Source organism: Athene cunicularia (assembly GCF_003259725.1).
Source record: "Athene cunicularia isolate RWA chromosome 17 unlocalized genomic scaffold, athCun1 chr17_part1, whole genome shotgun sequence".
Classification (NCBI taxonomy): Eukaryota; Metazoa; Chordata; class Aves; order Strigiformes; family Strigidae; genus Athene; species Athene cunicularia.
This window is the reverse complement of record NW_020799122.1, coordinates 5,945,007-5,968,581: the sequence shown is the minus strand read 5'-3', so window position 1 is coordinate 5,968,581 and position 23,575 is coordinate 5,945,007. Positions and strand designations below refer to the sequence as shown.

Genomic DNA, 23,575 nt, shown 5'->3' with positions numbered 1-23,575 from the left:
CCCCAGGGCCTGGTGCCTTCCCCGGGGTGGCAGCGGCCTCTGTGCCCCCGCCACCCTCGGAGTGGCACCCTGCGGGGCGGCCGGTGGCTCGTCCTGCCCGAACCCAGCGGCGTGCGGGGATGTGTATATTCGAACAGCCGCAGCCTCTGTTCGAGAGGAGTCCCGTTTTGGGGGTCTGCTGTGCTTGAGGAGCGACGTAGCAAGGCAAAGAGGAGGGGGGGGGTGTGGTGTTCCCGAAGGTGTTTTTTCCTTAAAAGCTAAATCTCTAGGTGCGCTGTTGTGGTGTGACATCCTGTAATAAATCTGGGTTAAAACCTAGTCTCCTCTGCCTGTTCTGCATAAAACACCTGGCTGTCCAAGACGTGATGCGGTGCAGGCGTCGAGCTCTGTCAGAAGCGCCTGCTTTCTGGTTCTTCCTTGTCAGCAGGGCAGTTCAATAAATATTTCTTTCTTCAGTATTTCAAGTATAAAATGTCGCTAAGAACAACTGCAGATGTTCCTTTATCTTGGTAGGTTATGCAAGATGAGGGAACAGACCTGGTAGTCATTTTGCAGATGAGCAGTGTTGGATTTATTTTATTTGTACAAACAGTTACTCTGCAGACTCTGAATCTGCATGTATCTGACATTCTTGACAGCTGTCTCTAGCTTTGGTACTAAACCACACAGTTGTTTAAGAAAAAAAAAAAATAATCGAGAAATGTGTTACTGTAGAAGGCAGAGACACCGGCTTTGGCAGCAATTTAAGCGACTGAAAGTAGGTTGCAGTTACCGTGGAATTGTTCTGACATGTTCGTGTACTGTTCTTGCACAGTGGTGCTTGAGAAATCAGGCTGAAGGACTTGTTCTAAGGTAACTTTTTTTCCCATCATACACAGTACATTTTGACAAGTGCTGTTAAGCTTTCAGGCAGTGCTTTTATTAAATTTCTCATTTCCTAAGCAGCATTTGAGAGCTCTGTGCGCCAGCTAAAGCTTTTAGAGCAGAGTCGTGGGCAGGTCGGGATTGAATACTTCCTTCTAAACAGTTTCTGATGCGTTCGGTCAAGGCTGAGGGGTGAAAATAAGGGATTCCCTGTTTTGTTCATAAAGGGAAGCCCTGGATGAGAAAATTAGCCTCCCAGTGCTGGGAAGTTTAGAGACATGGTTTTAATTTAGAGTTGAGGAGTGGTCCCATGGATCATCCACATCCACAGGACCATATTTAACATAGTGTGCTCCAAAACCCGTTCCCAGTTAGCTGAAGCTGGTGAAGTTGAAGGAGTCTGGAATTAATTTTAAATCAATATTTTGTTTCTTTTCTGGGAGACCTACCTCTTCTGGGAAAGGGATAAGAAATCAAGGATTTTTTTTTTTTTTTTTTTTTAATTGGACTAGCTGATGCATTTGAGAAAAGGGGTTAGTTTTGAAGAAGGGGCTGAGAGCCTGGAAGTGTCCCAGTTTTATGTGTTAGTCAAAGATACTGGCGCTCTTGTCACTTGTCTTTTAAATCAACATATGTTACATGATACTATTTTGCTTCTCTGTGAAGCTGCATGAAACTGCTCAGTTGTTTGTTAAGCATCTCTTCACAGGTTACTGAGACCCTGGTTGCAACCAGTGTTGTGCTTTCTGGCATGCAAATATGATTCCTTCCCCCTCCAGTTTTGCTTTGCTCCTCGAGTTCAGTTTATTCAGTTCCAAAGAGGGCTGGAAAAACATTGTTATAAAATTATCCTTGACGTTTTGTCTTCTGCCAAGGCAAGGTGCTAGGCAAGCTTTTCAACTCCCAAGATAAGTGTTGCTTCTTTTTTTTTTTTTTTTTTTTTTTTTTTTTCCTCGCTCACAGTGATTCAGACCAGATAACACTGGGAATTCTTTCAAATGTCCTCAAAATGTGAAAACAACAGAAAATAGCAACCATGCAGCTGGAGTCATTAACTTCATCAGAATTAACTTCATAAGAATTTTCCACTTCTTTTTTTTTATAATGATGTGGGCTTTCCAGCCAATAATAATATTTTGGATCCTGCTCTGTGTTGTTAATATCACTTGTCTTCTTTTTCCTTTAACAGCCACAAGTGAGATTACTTAAACTGTGCTTAAGAAACACAAACTCGTATCTTTTTTATAGCTGCATGTTACTGAGACGTTTCAAGTTTTTTACATATGCATGGACTACCATGAAAGTGCTTCTTGTGCTCATAAGCATGCAGCTATGAAATCCTCTGTACTTGAGGTGCTTGGATGCAGGAGCTGGGTGAAACTGTCTTGTTACATTTGGTACATCTTGGAGAGTTACGTGGCTCCATGTTGTTAAAAATCGATTAAATTTTTCAGAGACTGAAGACTGATTATCTGCGTTACAGATCATTTAAGTCTAATTCCCTCTTGCCCAGTTTAATTTACAACAGTAATCATATTTTTAATGTTTGATAAAGTAGTATAATAACTGTTATATTCAGATCAGCACAGAATGGGTAGCATGAAGCTCCTAGACACCATAAGCTAAATACTTGTGTCTTGTGCTGCAGTGCCCTTTCACTTTTAATCTAAGTGTCATGCAAACAAGCTATTTAGATGTGTATCTCTTCATACTGCATGTGCATGTTTGGCAAGAGGCAGCCAGTCCAGATCACCATGTTTTTTTTCCCACCCTACCTGCCAAGCTAGCACAGAACACCCAGTTTCTAGAAGGGAAAGCTTGGCTTATCGGGTTCAAGGAGTATGGAGTATTCATGGTACACAAGACCAGTTAAGTTACGTGTGGAAAGCACACAGGAGTTAATGGGAGTTTTTGGTTATTGCTGCAGGATTCGGCATCATTGAGAGATGCTCTGTGATCCAGACAGTCAAGGGAGTTTAAGATTAAGAAGAAGGTACCTCTCTTACCTCACTGTACCTCTGTTTGCATTTTGAGATTACAGCAAATCCATCCCTATACCTGAAGCTGAGTCAGCAGCTGTGCTGCTAAAGCTGTGCCTGTGTGCTGAGCTCCCCCCAACGTTTCTGAACGCACATTCCACATTGTACAGATTATTAGCTTTCTTCACGTTTTCTTCTCCTCCCTGTTGCCTTGCTCACTTACGATACCACAATGCAGCCACTCAGCGACAGGTCAGAACTGTGCTAGCTAATATGACTGACTAGATTTAGATTTGTTTTGATCTTTGAGCCTTACAGATGGATATCATAATCTCTAATATACAAAACATGCTAATTTATCTTCTTACAGCCTCTGAGAGCAAATCTGACATGTAGCTGAAAGGAACTATCCTTTCTTGTCCTAGGAAGACACCCCCCTGCAGGTGGGCACTGGTGAAAATGGGGGATACAAGAGACATCTGTCCTCACCTGGATTCCATAGGAGAGGTGACCAGGGATGATCTGCTGCTCAAATCCAAGGTACAGGGTGTGCTGGTTGTCAGTCCTTTCCCTTTTTCATGCACGGGTTTGCATGTTTGCTTTTTGGAGAATAATGCTGCCTATCTCTGTAGAGGAGAGGCAGAAACTCTTCCAATGCTGATGTACCCTGCCCACGTCCCATAAAGTAAACCTTTGTTGGCCCCATCTGATCTATTTCTCACTGTCATTTTATCCTGCTCAAATGTGTCACTCCGCTAAAATGCTGCAAAGTGTGTATTTAATTGGAAGTATGGGATTAAGAAATGAAATACTGCAGGCAGGCAAGGGCTGTTTTATAGAGAAGTTTCCCACTCTTGAAGGACTAGGTTACTTAAAAACCAAACAAGCAAACAAACCTTCTTTTATCATGAATATGCAGGGGACTTGCCAGTCTTGTGGAGCTGTGGGACCAAATCTCTGGGCTTGTCTTCAGGTAAAAATGGTTTGCTATTTGTGTGCATGATATGGTGGGACTTCCCTTTAATGTATTTTTTTTAAAAAAAGAAGGTATTGTTCTGAAAAAAAAAAAAAGCGAGAAGCAAAGGGGGGGTTCACAGTAGAACTATCCACAGGTTTTTGATGGATTCCAAGGAAAACTTTTTTATCCCTAGATAAAAGACTAACACTGTCAGAATATGCCAGGGTGTAACAGTTCATTCCTCATAGGTGACTGCCCCCTGGTAATCCCCATAAGAAGGAATAAAATAAAATGGCCAGCACTGACTGCTGGCTGCGTCCTGCCTCTGCTGGCCACTGTGGAGGGAAGCTGCAAGTGTGAGACCTCAGAAGACATGGCTCAGGGCAGCGAGGCGAAAGGGGATGAGAAGGGGCATGCGGGCGGGCAGGGGGAGTTTATTTTTACACTGGATGCCCAGATGGTTTGAGACTGCTTGGATGAGCTGCCCATTGGAGCAGTTGCCTTGGAATGGAGCCTTTACGTGGGTGCAGACCTGGTTCCAGGTTTTCTTCCTTAAATCAAGCAATTCCAATTTCTCATCTTATTCTGGGCCCTGAATCAAAAACAGGTTAGAAAACTGGCAAGATCAATTCTGAAGTTGCAGCTGCTGGTGGGACTGGAGTTGCAGACTATTTTGTGAAGGGTCTAATTTGATGCGTCCATTGTAATTTTGCTCTTTTCTCTCACTAGATTGGTTGTCCTTATGTTGGTTGTGGGGAGTCCTTTGCTGACCACAGCACACTTCATGCACAGGTGAGCTTTGTTGTCCATCTTAAGACAGAGTCAGATTTTTCCCATTACCTATCCTCCTCTAGCCTGTTCTGGTAGTCCAGTGTTTCAACTTGAGCCAGCTGTAAAATCATTCATTATTTCACCTTTTAATTTTTAGGCCAAAAAGCACAACCTGACGGTGAATCTGACCACTTTCCGTGTCTGGTGCTATGCTTGTGAAAAGGAGGTGTTCTTGGACCAGCGCCTGGCAACGCACACGCAGTCACCGCCAGTGAAGTTCCCTGAACCGGTGGGTCTGTGTCACAGCGTGGCAGAGTGGAATGCTTGGCAGAGGTTTTGTTTACCTGTTGCAGAATTAGCCAAGAAGTTTCCACTATTAGTCAGGCTTTTGCTGTGATGGGAACTCTTTCACTGAAGGTGGTCACCTGTAGCCAGAGGCCCAACAGCTTTGCCTTATAGGATCTCCCAGCAAGAACACTTCCAGATGACTTGAATATCCATTCTGACATTATTTTTAACCTTTCCTAGCTTCTTCCATGGGGCATCTGTTTCTGGGAGGAACCACAACAGCTGTCACATCTTCATTTTCAATGCATGGCCTATGGAAATTTTAGCTGTCAGACCAGAAGCACATGTTCTTGTGACACTGCTGCATATTCCTGATGCCTCTCTTATCATGTGTACTGGAAGCAGTAATGGTACCATTTCCACACCCTCCTTGCATTAGTGAGAAGGGGGGGACAGTGCAACTGGTTCTTCTCTCTCCAGAATGCTTTTTTTTTAAAGGCTGGCTCGATTTATGTGTATGATAATATCTCTTACAACTCATCTTTAAAAGCAGGCCTCTCACTGATGCTTATTTCTTTGTCTTTAATCTAGGATTCTCCATTGCCTGCTCACCCTTTGAAAGCTGTTCCAATTGCAGTGGCTGATGAAGGTGAATCTGAATCAGAGGATGATGATTTGAAACCAAGAGGTAACTCTGCATCGAGTTGATGAAAGGGCTGTGAGGCTAACTCTGCAATCTGTAGGATTTAGCCTAGAAAGGGCTGAATTCCCTCTCCTTTGGGGAGGAATGTAGAAAGCAGCATGTCTGGAAAGTGTTTCATGCCTCTCTTGTTTGTGCTTTAGGCCTTACTGGAATGAAAAATCTTGGGAACTCCTGCTACATGAATGCAGCCCTTCAGGCTCTCTCTAACTGGTAGGCACTAGGGCCCTTCAGCAGAGTCTTTACGAGACGTCACTAAATATCAAAAGTGGCACCTCCAATTCAAGAGTCTTGCAAAGAGAAATCCGCCAGGCTAGGTACAGAAAAATGTAGTGTTTGTTTAGGGTAACAGAAGTTTTACAGTAGGAAACAGAATGAATAGCCAGCTTGTGGCTACATACAAGACTCATGTGTAGATTAGTGCTTGAAGTAAAACGTTAACATTTCTACTGTGACAGAAATGTATTTATTGCATGGGAAGGCATGTCGCATCTCTTTGTTCTCCCCACTAATACCTTTCTAACAACCCATATTCTAAAATATTTGCTAGCTATCCTGTTGAGAACTATACTGGGAACAGATTCAGGTCAGCCTTTTTGTTCCGAGTTAGGAGTCAAGTCTACATCTGGAATCGCTTCTTTCCTGGATTTAAAAACCCTGTATCTTAAGCATGCTTTCAAAAACACATACATTTAAGTTTTGATAAACCCTTAAATAGAAGCAGAGGAGAAATCTGTGCACTGAGTTCTTCTCTTTTTTTTCTTGTAGCCCACCTCTCACACAGTTTTTTCTGGAATGTGGTGGACTGGTCCGTACAGATAAGAAACCAGCACTGTGTAAAAGTTACCAGAAGTTGGTGTCTGAGGTTTGGCATAAGAAACGGTGAGTGGTCACTCCCTAATTTAATTTGGACAGGTTTCCTAATTATGTTAGTTGTGAAGTCTGGCATCAGCAAAGAGGAAATTTGACCTTCAGGGATAAGTGCATTGTCTAAGGCAGTCAGTTCCAACCCCATGTAGATGGGTGTGCAAGGATTCCCCCATATCTAGGAGATCCCCTGTCCTGCTACTGGTGATAAAATGGGCATATGGATGTCAGTGAAATGAATACATTCTAACATTACAACTTTGAAAAGGTATATTTTTAATATATATAGCTTCCCTGTTGGCAATGAAGAAAAAAACATAGAATAAGGGAATACTTTTGGCCATTTCTGAGTATTTTGCATGGACTGACCAGCAATTAATGGCACTGCTTTTGATTAGCAGAGGGATTGATGATTTGGATGGGAAAAGTGATAGATTTTTATGGAAGGTATTGGAAAATGCAGGTGATGTTTTGTGAAGTGTTTGTTATCGGTTCAAAGTCTAGACCAGTTAACAGACAGTGTAAAATAATGCCGCCCTGTTTAAATCTGAAGATGTCTGCTTTGGGCAATCAGTTGAAAAAAATCAAACTAGGAATTTAAATGGCATTGCACGTTTCTTTCATGTTAGCTGTTAACAAGGGATAAGTAAGATACAGAGCAAAAGTGATCAGTGTCTTTCTGTAGACTTTGAAGTAATATAATGTCATTTTAATATCGGTTTTATTTATCTCATTTACTGGGTGATCAGCCCACCCAGATTTTGAGACAGACATGGTGCTGCAAAATCAAACCAAGTAACTAATTGCAAAGCCCCGCTCTGTAGAGAATCACTTGAGACCATTCAAAGTGTGGACAGAGCTTTAAATTAAATGTGCTCTAGGGAAGAGTCTCTCTGGAAGGATAGACTGAAATGACTGCGAGATGGTTTCTGTCTCTTAATTCGTATGTCATCCAACTAATAGAAAAATATATGCCCAGGCTTTGCAGGTACATAATTATCTTTTGTCCTCTTTAACTAGTTACCACACCCTGTTTTATGGTTTATTACACAAACTGGCTCTAGGCCTGATAAGCAAACTAACTTCTTTTTTTTTTCTTTTCCATATCTAAACAGCCCGAGTTATGTTGTTCCAAGCAGTCTGTCCCATGGAATTAAACTTGTCAACCCCATGTTCCGAGGCTATGCACAGCAGGTGGGGCCTCAACAAAAACATGCCATTATTCCAAAGATGGGGGAGGGATTTTTCTTCCTGCAGCACTGGTGCTTGTGTTCAGAAGGAAGAGCTTGAGCTCAGGGGTCATGCCCAGTTTGTGTCAGTATTAGTGACCTGACAGAGTACTTGGGTGGGATTTAGGGGACCTGGATTCTCTTCCAGGCTCTGCCTCTAGCTTACTGGTACCAAATCACTTTCCTGTGTCAGCTTTCTCACCTCTGAAATTATGATGGTCACCTCCTTTATAAAGGGCTTTGAGATCTATTGATGCATGCTATATGAGGGTTAGGTATTATTTATTCACATCAGAGCTGAGAAACCTGGATAAATCTGTAGTGAAAAGTTAAAGATAGGAATGTTCTATATTCTTTTTCTGGGGAATAACATTTAAATATAGTATCCTTTTTTTTCTTTGAAGTTTTTATCAGTATATCACTTGTGTTTATTCTTTAGAATAAAATGTAAGCATCAAACCATGATTAGAAAATTTAGAAGAGAAGTGACAGTACATCTGAGCTGTGATACTACTGACAGGGAATCAAAACAGAATAAAAATCATGATTAATGAAAGAACTTCTATATTTATCTTTGATGTGAAGTATGTTGGATTGGAAAACTCTCAGCTGTGAAGAGATAAAGTTGAAAGGAAGACAGGGCAGGCTAAAAGCCAAACTTCCATAAAATAACAGGAACATCATAATTAACTTTCTGGAGTTGTCAAAATACCAAGTTGCTTTCCAGCAGATCCTTTGAAGCCAGCGTATCAGCTCTTTTACCATGGATTATGAACGTAGCAGCTTGCACCTAGACTGTATAGTCTTTGGGTTCTGGTTCCATTCTCCATTTATTAAAGATTTTAATCTGCCCTCTCTGAGAGGGATTGCCATGAGCAGAAGTCAGTGTTCATGAAATTTGTTTTGCTGGCAAGAGTCTGTTTTCTACAGCCTGCTGACTTTATTAGGTTTCTCCTTGTCTCTCACCTCTTATCACTGGTAAACCCCTAATAAATAAGCTCATGGTTTACATACTGTGACTGCTCTCTGGATTTTCCTGTCTTTCAGCTGAAGATGTTCAGATAAAAATTGGGCCTTTTATCATTTAGGAGTTAAAAAAATTTATGTAGCAGACAGGCTTCTTGGTACACCGCCACGGTACTCTCTCTGCTTTAGTAGGGTCTCCTCGTGTGGCAGAGGTGGCTAAACTTTGTGGGCAGCATGGAAAGAGGCTGGGAATGGAGCCATCTCCTCTTTTGCCCCCCTTGTTTGCTCCACTTCTGGATGGATACTAACACGGAATTACTCCTGGCTTTCAGGACACTCAGGAGTTCCTGCGGTGCCTGATGGATCAGCTTCACGAAGAACTGAAGGAACCTGTTGTTGCAGAGATGAGGGATTTGGATACCAGTGACCAGGACGACAAGCGAGAGGGTGACCGAAGTCCTTCGGAGGATGAGTTCCTCTCCTGTGACTCGAGCAGTGACAGGGGTGAAGGAGATGGTCAAAGTCGGACCACAGGGGCCTTGGGCAGCAGCACCCTGGCAGAGACAGAGTTGTTGATCCAGGATGAAGCAGGGAGAGGGATCTCCGAGAAAGAGAGGATGAAGGACAGAAAGTTCTCCTGTGGCCATCGGCGCAGCAACTCAGAGCAGGTGGATGAGGATGCAGATGTTGATACTACTATGATGCCAGTTGATGGTAGAACCTCACCGGAGATGCTGCCAGCTCCCCGTCCTGCCAGCCCATGTAGAACACCAGGTATACACCTCTTCCAGTCATGTTATTGGTGAGAAGACATGTTACCACCCTACACAGGGACTGTGTTGTAGTGCAGTGACAAACAACACATAATGGGACTGTTCCTTCCATGGGTTTCAAGAGATTTTGCATCCAAGATTTTCCTCAGTGCCCCTGGCAGTAGTTCTGCCTTTGTGCACAGTTGTTGCTTTAAGAAAATCTAAGGTGTGAGCCAGAAAGGTGCTTAACTGGGCTAAAGTGCTATGGAGCTGAGCAAAGACTGTGTCCCGAAGGCAGTGATAGCTGTCTCTGCCAAACACTGTATTTATGCCTTTTTGTAATTTTAGAAAAAGGTTTTGTATATGTACTTTGCTTTATCTGATAGGCTGGCCTGGGGAAATACTAGCTGTGGGAAAGGCGTGGAAGGAGGTCTTTGTTAGTGTTGGACTGTGGGCTTTGTGGAGAGAAAAGGCAGAGGCACAGTCTGTGCGTTTCTGTGTCTTAGGGAAAAAAGAGCAGCAGTTAAGTCGTAGGTGTGGAGTCACCTCAAACTGAACATATCCGATCTTTCAACACTTCTTTATGTAAGAGTCTTACTCTGCCAACTGGCACCGAAGACAGCAATGCTGTTTATGTGGATTAGGGATACAAGAGCAAGCTGTAAAACCTAATTAGTCATAAGTGTGAAAAAATGGCGGATTGGTATTTTTTTTTAATACGTAATTATTAGCTGTTCAGTATAGCTCTGTATGCACTCTTACCCATGCACTGGGGGAGCTGTCCCTGCCAACCCGTGCAAGCAGGACAGTTAATAGACACTGAAAGGTACATATTGGGAAAGATTCTGTGCTGGATGGCAGAGCTGGCCTGGCATTGACTGCAGTGGGGTTGCTTTTCGTAACTGGGGTTTTCACCAGTGCTCTTCTCCCTCCCCATTTTCCCAACAGAACCTGACAATGACGCCTACGTGCGTTGCTCCTCACGCCCCTGCAGTCCAGTCCATCATGAAATGCACTCCAAGCTCTCTAGCAGTCCTCCTCGCTCCAGTCCTGCCAGGCTTGGACCTTCCTACGTACTCAAAAAAGGTAATGCAGAGTGTATGCTGGGAGACAAAGAGGGGAGCATGTAGAGGAGGAGGGCTTCATTTACAGTAGAGAGGAGGAGTCCGTCATGATTCTTGATTAGCAGTTGTAAGAAGTGCTGATTCCCCTGGACATCAGTGCTTTTAAAATAGAACAAGGCAAAGTCTACAGTAAACCTGCAGGTAAAGGCAAACTCTGGGCGCAATAGATGTTCTAGGATGCTCTTGTGTTAGAGCTTGGAATGATTTCTCTGCCTGCATCTGCATGCTGTGTTTGTTATTAATAAAATGGTTATGAAGTCCCAGGCACAAGCTCTGTCCCTTTAGGGGAGTGTGGAGATGTGTAAACATTTGTCTGCCAGACTTGAATTTCATAGCATGTGGGCCAGAGAACTGTAAGATGATGTTGCTGAGGGAGGGCTTCCTGCCTCGCAGGCATCGCGGGCTCGCAGTCCTAGAATTCAGACTGCAGATGTCAATCCAGTGGTGAGGCGTCAGAGCGGAGCCTGGCTTCTGTTGTTATCAAACTGGTCTCTTCATCTCAAGCAAATTGCAAATTGAGATCCCTCAGCACTGCGTAGTCTGAAAACACAATGGCATGTGCTTCTACCGCTGTCCCTACAGCTGTTCAGTGATGACATTCTTTCTTCAGCCCTGTCCCAGCCCCTGGCTGAGGTCAGCACAGCCACAGATGTTCTGGCTGGATAAAAAGCGCTCTGTCTCCATGCACGTGTGCGTGGGCAAGAGGGTTTGTTATTAAACAGAACTGTGTGTTTGGCCAGTCCCTGCTGTGGAGTGTCCTCTCCAGTGCAAGACACCTGGGGAACACATGGGAAATGTCCGAGGGGAAAAACAAAGGACAAAGTACACGGACAGGTTGAGGGGGGAGAGGAAGTGAAGGGTAAAGCTTAGAGCAAAATGTTGCAAGACCTCAGAAAAGCAGGGGCTCTCTGTGGCAGGGCCAGGCTTCTAAACATGGAGTAAAAGGATGAAAACAGCATTTCCAGTAAATGCTGGAACAATTTCTGCCTGCTGAGAGCTGGCACATTTGTGTTGGTTCAGTTGGCTGCCTCCCCCTTTCTGTACCACCCGAAGCAGTGGTGCGTTTCGTGTCTGTTTATAACAGGCTTGTGAGTGGCACCTGGAGAGGCAGGACAGCACTTGTCCTGTGTTCTTGTGTGGCTGTGTGACTCTACTGAGACCAGAGATGGGGAGAGAGTTGCTACATGATGGGTCTCCCTTGTTTGTCTTTCAGCCCAGATGCAGCCTTCTGGGAAAAAGAAGAAAGAACTTCGTTATCGCAGTGTGATTTCTGACATCTTTGATGGCTCCATTCTCAGCCTGGTGCAGTGCCTCACCTGCGACAGAGTGAGTCGTCAGGAGGCTGTCAGGCAAAGAGCACAGTCTCCTCCCTTGTAGATCTCTCCTTAGGAAATGGTGCTCCTTTTTCCAGAGCCCGTGGGATGCAGTAGGGCCTGCTGGAATGATGATAGGTGGATGGCGGGGGAGGTGTGAGAAACCTGCTGTGGCAAGAAGTCTTATTTCTCTGTAGGGATCTGTTTGCTTATTCGTGTTACTGAATTGGCTTAGCAATATCATGTTCACATTAGAAAACTCATTCTAGTGCTGCAAAAACTCATCCTGCTGACAGCAGCGAAGAATAATTAGCCAGAGCCAAGTTGCTCTTACTGCCAGCTCAGGTTTGTAGCCTAGACAAAATCCAAGCAGAGATAAAAGGTGATGAAGGTCAGGTCCCAGCTCCATTACACCCACAGGAAACCCAGACCTCTTCCTCTTGGATATTTCCAGGTTTCTACAACAGTGGAGACATTCCAGGACCTGTCACTCCCGATCCCAGGGAAGGAGGACTTGGCCAAATTGCACTCTGCCATCTACCAAAACGTGCCAGCTAAGACAGGGGCGTGTGGGGACAACTATGCCTCACAAGGCTGGATTGCTTTCATCATGGAGTACATCCGGAGGTGTGTTCCCTATGCAGAACCTCTTTTTTCTGGGGTTTCCCCTGCTGGAAGGCAGCTGTCCCTAACCAGTGGTGCTTCCAGCAGAATGCCAGTTGTAACCATTCCTTGGAGGACAGTGTGTGGTACCTCACAGGTCTGAAACCTTCTCATGTAAACCAGTTACTGCTGTTCCTCTAGTTCTGTCATACACCTGGAGATCTCTTGTGCAGCTGATAATCCCTCACTTATTTATGCCTTTAGCTCAGTCTTGCCCTCCAGAGCAAATTAATTCCTGATGTAGTTTTCCAAGTCATTTCCAGTTTGAACAGTCGCAGTAGGAGCATCAGCTGAGAGAAATCACGCTTTCTCTGCTCCTCTGGGATGTGTGATGAGCTTAGGACCTACACCTAGAGGGAAACCCATCGTCCCTTTGGGGTTTTATACCCCAAAGTGTCCAGCTATTTTATGTATAATCCCCTCTCTTCTGCAGATTTGTGGTGTCCTGTATCCCTAGCTGGTTTTGGGGTCCTGTTGTGACGCTGGAGGATTGCCTCGCTGCCTTTTTTGCAGCAGACGAGTTGAAGGGTGAGTTTTCTTCAGTGGGGTCTGACAGCATGAAACAAGGCAAACCACATGGAGGAGTATTTCACATAACATTTTGGAGGTGGATTAAATCTGGAAATCCTGCCTCAGTATTTCACGTAGAGACTGGCAGTACCAAAAGTTGGCAGCTCAGCATCTCTGAGCAGAAGTGAGTTTTTCCACCTGCTCGGGGGTGGGAAATCTGAGTGAGTGTCCTCAATGGGGAGCAGCCGTGGCTGTTGGTTGGCTGTGAGTGCTGTGGCTCCTTAGCCTTTTTGGTTTCTTCACTTTTTTCATCAATTCCTTAAACTCTAGAGGACTCAAACAATTTACTGTATTCACTTGTGTCAGTGGGCAGTTACATACTTTTCTGCTAGGTGACTGCATTTTTTTTTTTTTGCTTACATATACTGAGAGAAGGGCTGGTTTTGATCTCTTCTCACCCTCCCTTCCTCAAGAGGTGGCTTAACTTGGTTTCTCTGCACTGGATGGGAGTGTAGCCATATCAGCATTGTGCTCCGAGTAACTGCATAGTGGCTTTCTTCTCTTCATCTACAGGGGACAACATGTACAGTTGTGAACGGTGTAAAAAGTAAGTTTGCATTATCTGTATCGTCTTGTATTTCTGGAACTTGATTTCTCTGTACTGCTGTCAAACTTTCTGCTATGCCCTCTGCCTGGACATTTCTTCTGCTGAGTGTCATGTAAGTTCTGCCTTGCCTTCTGCTAGGGTTCTGGTCTTGAGAGGTCACTGGTGGCAGACAGGAGAAGTGCTGGTTTTGGGGGGAAAAGAAAGGAAGAAGGATCTGAACAGGGATGTGGCTTGGCAGTAACGGAGCTATTAGAAAGAAGGGGGGTGACAAACTGCTCATGCCACGCCTCATTTAGGAAGGATGCTGCAAAAAGCCTGAATTTGTTGCTGCTGGAAGTCAGGATTTGTCTTGGATTTCAAAGTGAGCAAGACCCAGCCTTGCCCTTTGGCATCCCTTTGCTTTAGAGATTTCTCACAGCTAGTTTCTCTTCCTCCCTCAGACTGCGGAACGGAGTGAAGTACTGCAAAGTCCTCCGGCTACCAGAGGTGAGCAAAAGCACCTGGTTTCCTCATTTTCTTTTAGCAGCCGCTGAGGAAGTAAGGAGGCTAGAGGTACAATAGCAGTTTGTTTTGGTGGCAAAGCCCTGTATCTAGACCAGAAGAGACTTCCCCGTTCTAAGCTGACAGGCCAGCAGGATTCCTGACTAACAAGTGCAAAGATCAGATGCAGAGAGATGTGCTGTTTTGTCAGAATACCCACGGCAAAACTGCGCTTTGGTGTTCTCTGTCCTTTGGTCTTCCAGATTCTTTGCATCCACTTGAAACGGTTCCGGCATGAAGTGATGTATTCCTTCAAGATCAACAGCCACGTCTCCTTCCCCTTGGAAGGGCTGGATCTGCGGCCTTTCCTAGCCAAGGAGTGTGTCTCCCAGATCACCACCTACGATCTCCTGTCAGTCATCTGTCACCACGGCACAGCAGGCAGTGAGTCCTTCTGTGCGCACAGGCAAACAGGAACGAGAGGAGTGTGAGCAAAGCAGCGGGCTGTGCCAGGACCAGGCAGTACCCCTCTGGGGTGAGGTGCAGCGCCAGGCCTGCCCCCTCCGTTCCCAGGCTTGCTCAGCCTCTGCCCTTTGAACAGGGAACCCAGCAGCTCCCGACAGACACCCTGCAGCTATTTCAGCCTTGCTGCTGGCTTGGTGCAAACCCTTCCCCCATGTTCTGTCTCACCGAGAGGCCCTTTCCAAGGAAGGCAAATCAGGGTGACAGTGCCAGGCACCCTGCTCCTGCAAAGCTTGCCTGAGCAGGAATTACTCCTTTTTTTTTTTTTTTTTTTTTTTTTTTTTTCCCTGGCTCTCTGTTCTCTGCCCACAGCCAATCCTGTTTGTGCTGCCGACACAATCCAGCCCTGATTTCTGTGCTCCGAATCCCAGCAGTGTGGTGTTTTCTCTGTCACAGGTGGGCATTACATAGCCTACTGCCAGAACGTGATCAACGGCCAGTGGTACGAGTTTGATGACCAGTATGTCACTGAAGTCCACGAGACCGTGGTACAGAATGCAGAAGCTTATGTCTTGTTCTACAGGTGCGTTGTGCCCTGGCTACAGCAGTCCCTTGCTGGTTATAGAAAACCTAGAAATGCATTTCACAAACTTCTTACAGTTTTCAGGAATCGCTTAATTTTCGTTTCCTTTCCCTACTTAAGGAAAAGCAGTGAAGAAGCTGTACGAGAGCGCCAGAAGGTTGTGTCCCTTGCCAGCATGAAGGAGCACAGTTTACTCCAGTTCTACATCTCTCGAGAGTGGCTCAATAAGTTCAACACCTTTGCTGAGCCTGGTCCCATCACCAATCACACCTTCCTGTGCTCTCACGGAGGTAAGGCAGCAGGACCTGGGAAGAGTGACTCAGCTGTACCTTTGTGCTTCCTGGTGCATTAACAGATGCAGAAAAGCAGCTCCAGCTGTCTTCCTGGTACAGCACTTGCTGCAGTAGGATCCTTCTTTGGCAGAAACTCCAGACGGCTCAGGGAGAGACGAGACAAATGCCCCATTGTCCTGCTGATCAGAGGCCGGGAGGGATGCGTAGTGCTGGGAAACAACACTCTTCAGTTCTCTATTTGTTTTTGAAAACAAACCTGTAAAAAGCAGATAAGAGCATTTATCTGTGTTACCCTACCAGCAAGGCTGGCCTTCAGTGTTTGTGTGGAGAATGGAGCACGTGCTCCTGAAGAGAGCTGATACCACGTTTTACTGTTCTGCTTCCTCATCTGTCATGCTGGGGAGTCCTCTTGTGTATAAATCTCCAATTGGAAATGAAGCACTTGATTAGAATTGAGGCTGTGAATTGAGAAACCTTCACAGTTAATGAACTCTTGACTGTCTTCCATTACCATAAGAAGCAGATTCTGGAATAGGAGTTTTCAGCAAAGAAGATCTGCCTCTTTATTTGTGTTTTTACTCATCGGTAATGAGTTCTCTTGTTAACTCTCCCTCTTCCCTTTCCTCCACAGGGATCCCTCCCAATAAATACCACTACATCGATGACCTGGTTGTGATTCTGCCCCAAAATGTGTGGGAATATCTCTACAACAGGTGAATATGGCTGTTTCATTCTTTCTCCCATTGAGTTTTGGTTTTTGTTTCACACACCTCGGGCAATGACCAAGACACAGCGCCTTCCCAGGGCACCTCAAAGACATGCAGTACTGGGTGTGGATTGGCAAAGACTGGTATTTGGTAGAGCCTCCACATCTAAACCAGCATGAACTGTGTCAGTGAGTTGTCCCAGAGCAATATGTGACCCTCCCCGTGCTACAGCAGTTCTCTCCACTCAGCTGCAGTTGCAGCTCCCTCACCAGTGCCTGGAGCAGTATAAAACCCATCTCTGTGGGATGCAGGGCTGGGGAGCGTTTCCATTCCCCTGCAGTTCTCTGTTCCCCTCCCTCTTTTCCTGTGCGCAGGTTCGGGGGTGGCCCCGCCGTGAACCATCTGTACGTGTGCTCCGTTTGCCAAGTGGAGATCGAAGCACTTGCCAAGCGCAGGAGAATCGAGATCGACACCTTCATCAAGGTTCGTAGGGGAAGCACCTGGAAAGGAGGGCGAGGGGCAGAGGTGGGAAGTGGAGGCCTGTCACAGACTGTTAGTGGAAAACTGCCCTGGCTTTCCAGAACGTGATCTACAGCAGGGCCAGGAGATTGACCTTGGGGTTCCCCAGCGCTGCAGCACGGGGAGGGGCAGCTGAACACGATAATGCTGCGTGTGGCTGCCTGCACACCCAGTCTGAAACCATCGGGGTCTCCTGCCAGCTTTGCTGAGCAGGAACGGGTGGTGAGGGAGGTGGTGGAGTGACATGGGGTTCTCCTAAAGGCTGCCTTACAGTGAACAGAAGGGGCTCCCCCAGATCTCTGACTAAATCCCTCTGTGTCTGTTCTCTGCTCTCCCAGCTGAACAAGGCTTTCCAGGCAGAGGAGTCTCCAAGTGTCATCTACTGTATCAGCATGCAGTGGTTCCGGGAGTGGGAAGCCTTTGTCAAGGGGAAGGATAACGGTAAGAAGCCAGAGAGCTCTGGTCTGGAATGGAAATGAGTTTTATTTGCTCCTCAGCGAGTGCTGCACCTGACTGGTGGGACTTGAGGCTGAACAGAGTTCAGGCACCAGCCACCCAAGCTGCTGGCAGGTCCCCAAGAGCAGGGCAGAAATAACAAGAGAACTAGCTCAGGAAGTAAGAAGCTGAATCTGGTGGCAACATGGAAAGCAGAATGGTTTTTTGACATGTTTGTTCTCCTCTGACAGAGCCTCCCGGACCAATTGACAACAGCAAGATTGCACTTGCAAAAGCAGGTGGCCACGTGCAAGTGAAGCAGGGTAAGGCTTGTGCTTCCTGCCTTGTGCGCCAAAAAGGTGAAGGAGAATGTTCTGCTGGGTCTGGCAGTGCAGAGTGAAGTGCTCACAGAGCAAGACGGTGTTGCTGGGGGTGACAATTCCCTGCACAACCCGCCGCTGACTGCCCCGCGCGAGCCAGCCCCGCTCTGCAGCGGCAGCTCCTGCCTGACCCTCTCACTGCACTGGAGCCTGCAGTCCCCCTCCTGCTGGTGCTGCTCCCCAGGCCCCTTCCACCACTCCCCTTTGCCCCCCCGTGGTGTGGGAGCTTTGATCTGCCGTTGCTTTTGGCTTCATCTTCACTCAGCATCTGCTGTGGTCCAGCTGGTGAAATCACACGGCCTGTGCTGCGCTCGCTGGGCTCTGCTGCGAGCAGATGAAAGTTGGCTTTGCGTCTCGGTTACCTCTCAGAGCGACCCCTCCTGCTTTTCTCCTCCTCTGCAACCTTTACGGCAAAGTTTTCTGCTCCCCCTGCTTTGACCACCTTCTGTTGTCCCTCCTAGGACAGCTTGGAGGGGGGTTTCAGCCTCTCTGAGGCAGCGCAGCCCCCGCTGCCCGGGGTGAGGCTGCGGGACCTCTCGGGGCTCCTTCCCTGCCGTGCCCGAGGGGTGGGGCCGGCCCCGGTATCACCGGCTCTTGCTGCTCAGTTCCTCTCAGGGAAGGGCAGGAGTGACCCCGCAGCGGTCAGTGACGCTGCCGAGGAGCCCCGGTGGCACCACGGGGGGCTGGTGGGGACCCCTGTGGCTACCGCTGCAGGGACCACGGGTGCTTTCCCCGGGGGGGCCCGTGTGGGGGGAGGCAGCGGAAGAGGACGGCGTGGGGCGGTGGGTGCCCCAGCCCTTCCCTCCACCGATGGCTGCTGTTGTCCCCCCTCAGGTGCCGATTATGGGCAGATTTCCGAGGAGACGTGGATTTATTTAAGCACACTGTACGGAGGGGGCCCGGAGATTGCTATCAGACAGAACCTGGCCCAGGTCCAAGAACTGGAAAACCTACACGGGGAGCAGAAGATTGAAGCAGAGACCCGGGCTGTGTGATCTGCGCGGGACGGGGCAGGGAAGGTACGGCACAGGTCCGTCCGTGCGGGGATGGAAGGCTGGGGAACCCCGAGGAGCCAAACCCCGTCCCTTGGCTGGTGCTCGAGGTGTGGGCAGCTCCCACCACCACCTCTGGGGAGGGCACGTTTCCTCCGCCGTCCTGTCACGGGGCTTTGCACAGAGGGGGGGTGCGGAGCAAGACTGGGAGAAAAGCAGCTTCTCTCATTCAGCTCCGGCTGGGGCTGTGGCAGGAGGCAGCAGCCAGACTCACCAGGACGGGTTTTGACCCGAGCCCTCTCCTTTTTTTGTTTGCCTGCAAGAACCAGCACTCCCAGCTTGCCCCCAGTGAACTGAGGCTCTCTGCTCCTTCGCAGGTTTTGCTTTTGGCACTTTTAAACTCAAATGTATAAAAGGTAATAAAACGTCACGTTTCCAGCGGGCAGTGTTACAACTAGAGGAACCTGTTATTTGAAGCTGACTAAAGCCACAACGTCTCCCAGCAGTTTTGTGCTGGTGGCGCACAGCTGTCACAACCTCCTGGTTTTGCTCTTTATCCAATTCTTGTAAATTCAGTTGCAATCAAGTAAGAAATTTTGAAAGAGGAAGTTTCTTTCTCCCCTAACCCCTAAAGCCACACCTTCACAGTCACACGGAATTTTTTTTTTTCTCCTTGTATCTGATTTCACGTGTTCAGCACATTTTCAGAGAACAAAGCTGAAAGAGTCCCCCCTCCCCACGGCTTCCCACCACGTTCTTTCCGCTCTTGGCAGCTGTGGGGTGCAGCCCCCGGGTGGGACATGAGCAGTTTAACCTGGGAGCTGGGGGACACGGGCTTTAGGGCTCCTGCTTCACAACCCCCTTCTCAGCCCGACCCCGCTGTAAACCTCGAGCTGTTCCACGTCCGTCCCGAGGAGTGAAGGGGCGCAGAGCCTGCCCAGAGGGGTCACCCTGGATGGGGCTGAGCAGGCTCAGGGGCTGCTGGAGCAGTTTTTTTAGGAAGGAGCTGTTTTCTGCCGCTCCCCCTCCATGCTGAGGTCATTCCAGCTTCTCACCCCAGATGTCGTTTGTGTACACAGTGGCTCATTTAATGAACAGAAATAACTTGCTCCCCGATCTGCTGCCACTACCACAGCCAAGGAGCATCCAAGAGCAGGCAGTGGGGAGAGGAACAAAGGCCAAAAAGGCTCAACACTAATTTGCTCAGCGGGGCTATTCCTGAAAGCTCTTTGTTCACCTCGTAAGGCAGAAAGGCAATAGTTAAATCTTTAATGGAAGCAGAGCAGGGCAGAGGCGGCCTCTCAGGGGTTGAGGAACCAAACCTCGATTCCACGGGGCTGGAACCTGACTGATTCCACAGGGTCAACCCTGGCCGTGGTGGTACCAGGCGCAGCACAGGTACGCAGCTCCCCACGTAAAACAGGACGGGGTGGGAGGGGAAGGTGGTTCTCTGACATAGAGATAGAAGGGGGGACAGGGTGTAGGACAGGAGAGTTTGAAAATACAAATGTGGCCTTCAGGTTTTTTTTTTTTTAGACCAAATGTTTGCTGCAAACAGCAACTTCTTCTTTAAAAGTCTGTAAATGGTTCAGCATGTTCATTTTACTATGCTGTTCATTGGCTGCTTGTATATACCCAGCCAGGCCCGAGGGGAGGTCAGAGAATGAGCCACTGTTGGGATTTCTCATTGTTTTAAGCTGTCTTTGTTAAGCCACTGCAGCCGCCTTTGAATCTGCTGCAGAGCCCGTAGGGCTGCATGTCTGTGTTGTCCGTGCTGTTCCCAGGATGCTGTACAGATTGTAATAACGCTCCTGTGCTTAAGTGTTACACCTTGTGCTGAAATTGTGTTCCAATAAATACACCTGCATTCAACACGTGGCTGCCTGCCTGGCCTGGGGAGAGGGTCTGACAGCTTCCAGGGAGCTTATGGGGTTAGCGAAGAAAAAATGTTAAAAATTTTTAAAAATCATAAAATCCAAACTTCTGCTTCTACAGTAAGAGAAGCCCCTGAGCAGCAGCGAGCAGGGCTGTGGTAGCCCGAGTCCACTAAACCATACTGGGCTCGTTCAGAGGAGGGCGCCTGCTCCTTTCTGTGGCTGCTGACAAAGGCTTCCTCGCCGGGTTTCATTTACCCAGTTTCAGCCGAGTTTGTCTCCAAGGCCCTGGTGTCTGGAAGCGTGTGCTACTCCCATCGCTGCTCTGAAAGGAACTCGCGAGGGAAGTAGCTGAAGTTTCGCTGAGCTGTTCTAGGTTTCTAGAAGCGTTTTCTACTGAAGCGTCCTCCCTGCTGTGAGCTGCCTCCGCGGTGCCAGGGACAGGGGAGAGCAGGAAGGGCTCTGCCCCCGGGGATCACCCGCCCTCGGCCCCAGCTAAACCCGGAGATGGCTGAAGAAACCGAGCGCGGCCCGGGGGGAGAGGGACGGGCAGCTTGTTCTTTAGCAGCCTGAAGTCAACCGTCTAAACTCGCATCCCGCAAACAAACCCCGTCACCTCAGCAACTGCGGCGCAGCTCCAGCCTTCCCGGAGACGTTCCGAACACCCTCCCCTCGGGAGGGGATTATTCAGTGTCTAGACAAACAGCTCCGGCGCTGCTCTGGCAAAACCATCATTGTATTTTGTTATCGTCTGTCCGTTAAAACACTCAGAGCTTAGTCCTGCATCTCTATTTTGTTTGAAATCTGACTGCAGCCTTGCTTTTCTCGACTGCCGCCCCAGGCAGCGACACTACTCCTGAGCGCAGGGCTCGGGGCAGTTGGCCAACATAAGCTGTGTCTCAGGGCTGAACTCGTATCACTTCTGTTTGCAAATCACTTCATTTTCCCCCATTTTATCAGGTCCTTTGCTGACTGCAGGAAAGGGGGGAGGAAAGAACTGTTCGTGCGTCGGGCCAAGGGAGCTAATCTCAGTCTTTAGATTATCTTCTTCCTTCCCCCAGTCTGCCAGGGCTGGGGAGTTCCCACTCCTCCGTGCCCAGGTGGAGCCCCAGGCTGTGGCCGAGGGCTGAGACAGGCGCAGTACAGTGAGATGCAGCCCTGTACCTAAAGCTCATTTTAGTCTCTTCCTAGTTACTGCTCAGCTCAGCTTCAGCTTCCAGCCATCCCTCACTCATTTGGGCTGTGCTGTTTCTATTTATGGTTAGAAATACTAACACTGTTTAAGATAAAGTTAGAGCCAGACCAACACCCCCTCCTACTCATTTCCCCAAAATGCAAAGACTAGCAGACTTCCACGAACAGTACTGCTTTGTCCTGAACCGACAGGGATGTTAATTAGTGCTGGCAAAGAACAACTGAAATTGCTATTTTTTAAAACAGAATCTGACCTTGCGAAAAGTATCTCTATAGCTGCTTCGAATGAAGTTATCAGCCAGGTGTCACCTACTATGAGCTGCACAACTGCAAATGATCACAGCTCCTGGACGAGGTTGTGTCCAAGGACCTGGACTAAGGGGTGACAGAGCAGCTGTCCACAAGCTACTCGGGGTTTGCACCACACAGCTCACCAACCCTACACGGTAAAATGGAATCATAAATATCCTCACCCAGGGTTACAGAAATGCATCCGGCTTTCCGAGTATTTGGTGAAGGGAAATGTGACTATTTCATACGCACCTGTGCACACAAATGCATTGTTCGCTGGGCTTGCAGCAGGTTTAGTTTTAATATATAAACAGTTTGTGTCAAAATCATCTGCCAAGACTTCCAGTTAAATCAAAACTTTCACTATGGGCAGCACAAGTATAGCTCAATTAGAGGAAATATTTTCCTCAAGTTTCCAGTTCTCAGGGGCTCTTACTGAAGTGGGAAAAAAGCCCTCAAGATCCACCCGTCTTTCCTAAGTACACCAGCACAACTGCACTTCTCTCTCTCCTCAGATGACCAAAATAAAAAACCCCAACCACTTCAGTTTCTCTTCAGTGCCAGCTGGAAAGATAAAATTTTGATAAAACTGTGCCTCAGAGTGACCTGATGGGTACCAGCTACCTGGGACAGGCACTCAAAAGTACAGGCAGAGCCAAATACTTCAGATACCTGAAAATTCCAGTAAGAATTAATATGAAATAAACAAAATCCCAAGTATCACGAGTGAGAATATGTCACCGTATGTCAGCAGCAGCTGACACAAGTACCCCAACTGGAACAGGCTGTTTCTGCTTATTTGTTGTAAATTTTACAGGTGGAAGTGAAACCCAAATCCATGCCATAGTCAAGGAGAATAATGAGGAGTGAGAGAGCAGCTTAAGGGAGTTTCAGGCTATAAAGTTTTACCTGGTTGAAACAGTAGGTCACAGCTAAATTCCCATTCTCCACTGGAAATGGCTGCGGGGAGGCAGAAGCTCAGCAGAGAGCAATGGTTGGATACCTCAGGCGAGCAGAGAAGCCCCAGCAAAGAGGCATCGCCTTTTTTATTGGGGAAGAAAAAATGACAAAACCGTATCTCTTCTTCTCTGGATGATCAAAAGGGTCCAGCGAAACTGTATTTCTGGAATTAAATGTTTATTTAAATATGTGGATGACTTTCCTTTCATGGTTACAAGGTCGATATTCGCTTTCAAATGGAAGCACTTTATTTGGTTGAATTCTGTCTCCAGAAATGAATGGGCAACACCAGAACCTTTTACATGGGCAATGAAATCACAACACGGAGATGCCACCAAAATCTAGAGATCAGTGCTCAAACACACATACACACACATATACAAATAAAAAAGTGCTCGACTTCATCATGTTAAAATAGAATTTGGCTTTTTTTTTTTTTTTTTTTTTTTTTAGGTCTTTTGACACTTCAGGCAGGAAAACATAAAACAAAGAACAATATGCATCAAACTAAATTAACTTCTGAAAAATACTCAGCATTAAACACAACTTTCAGTATCAGTAAATATGTTTCTTCTCTATTTACAGGTGTTAAGAAAGGGCATTAGAGACTTTTGCTGGGGGTAATGAGATTTTGTAGGATGTACAGTCCACGCTTCTGGGCAAGATTAGTAAAGTCAAGCAGAGTTTTTATAAACCAGTCACATATTTAGTCCTTCAGATTTTGCAAAAGGTAAATTCTACAAAATTACTCATTCGTTACCCTGAATAAAGGCAGCGGAATAAACGTGTGGAGGCTACACTACATGACTGTCGC

General features: G+C 47.1%; 2 protein-coding genes across 5 annotated transcripts in view; one reads left to right on the top strand and one right to left on the bottom strand.

The window, feature by feature from the left end:
* C17H9orf78 (chromosome 17 C9orf78 homolog) overlaps positions 1–791 on the bottom strand; it is a 6,050-nt gene extending 5,259 nt beyond the window's left edge. The window contains exon 1 of the mRNA XM_026860667.1: positions 773–791. Coding sequence (XP_026716468.1) covers positions 773–791 — 19 coding nt within the window. The remainder of the gene's footprint in view (positions 1–772) is intronic.
* A 2,477-nt stretch (positions 792–3,268) lies between these two features.
* USP20 (ubiquitin specific peptidase 20) lies at positions 3,269–23,558 on the top strand. 4 transcript variants are annotated; one of them, XM_026860338.1, is made up of 24 exons: positions 3,269–3,383; positions 3,763–3,816; positions 4,531–4,593; positions 4,730–4,861; positions 5,452–5,548; positions 5,704–5,773; positions 6,329–6,442; positions 7,543–7,621; positions 8,955–9,396; positions 10,323–10,460; positions 11,712–11,824; positions 12,266–12,438; positions 12,908–13,002; positions 13,558–13,591; positions 14,032–14,077; positions 14,335–14,515; positions 14,990–15,116; positions 15,237–15,406; positions 16,041–16,122; positions 16,491–16,599; positions 16,974–17,076; positions 17,322–17,393; positions 18,285–18,469; positions 23,347–23,558. In XM_026860338.1, exons 1-23 carry the CDS (start codon positions 3,303–3,305, stop codon positions 18,443–18,445), a joined length of 2,736 nt encoding a protein of 911 aa, XP_026716139.1. In that variant the 5' UTR covers positions 3,269–3,302; the 3' UTR covers positions 18,446–18,469; positions 23,347–23,558. The 4 variants fall into 4 exon arrangements, with proteins under 4 accessions (XP_026716139.1, XP_026716138.1, XP_026716141.1 ...); XM_026860337.1 differs by lacking the exon at positions 23,347–23,558 and adding an exon at positions 19,140–20,314; XM_026860340.1 differs by lacking the exon at positions 23,347–23,558 and adding an exon at positions 18,765–19,133.
* Positions 23,559–23,575: the final 17 nt, after the last annotated feature.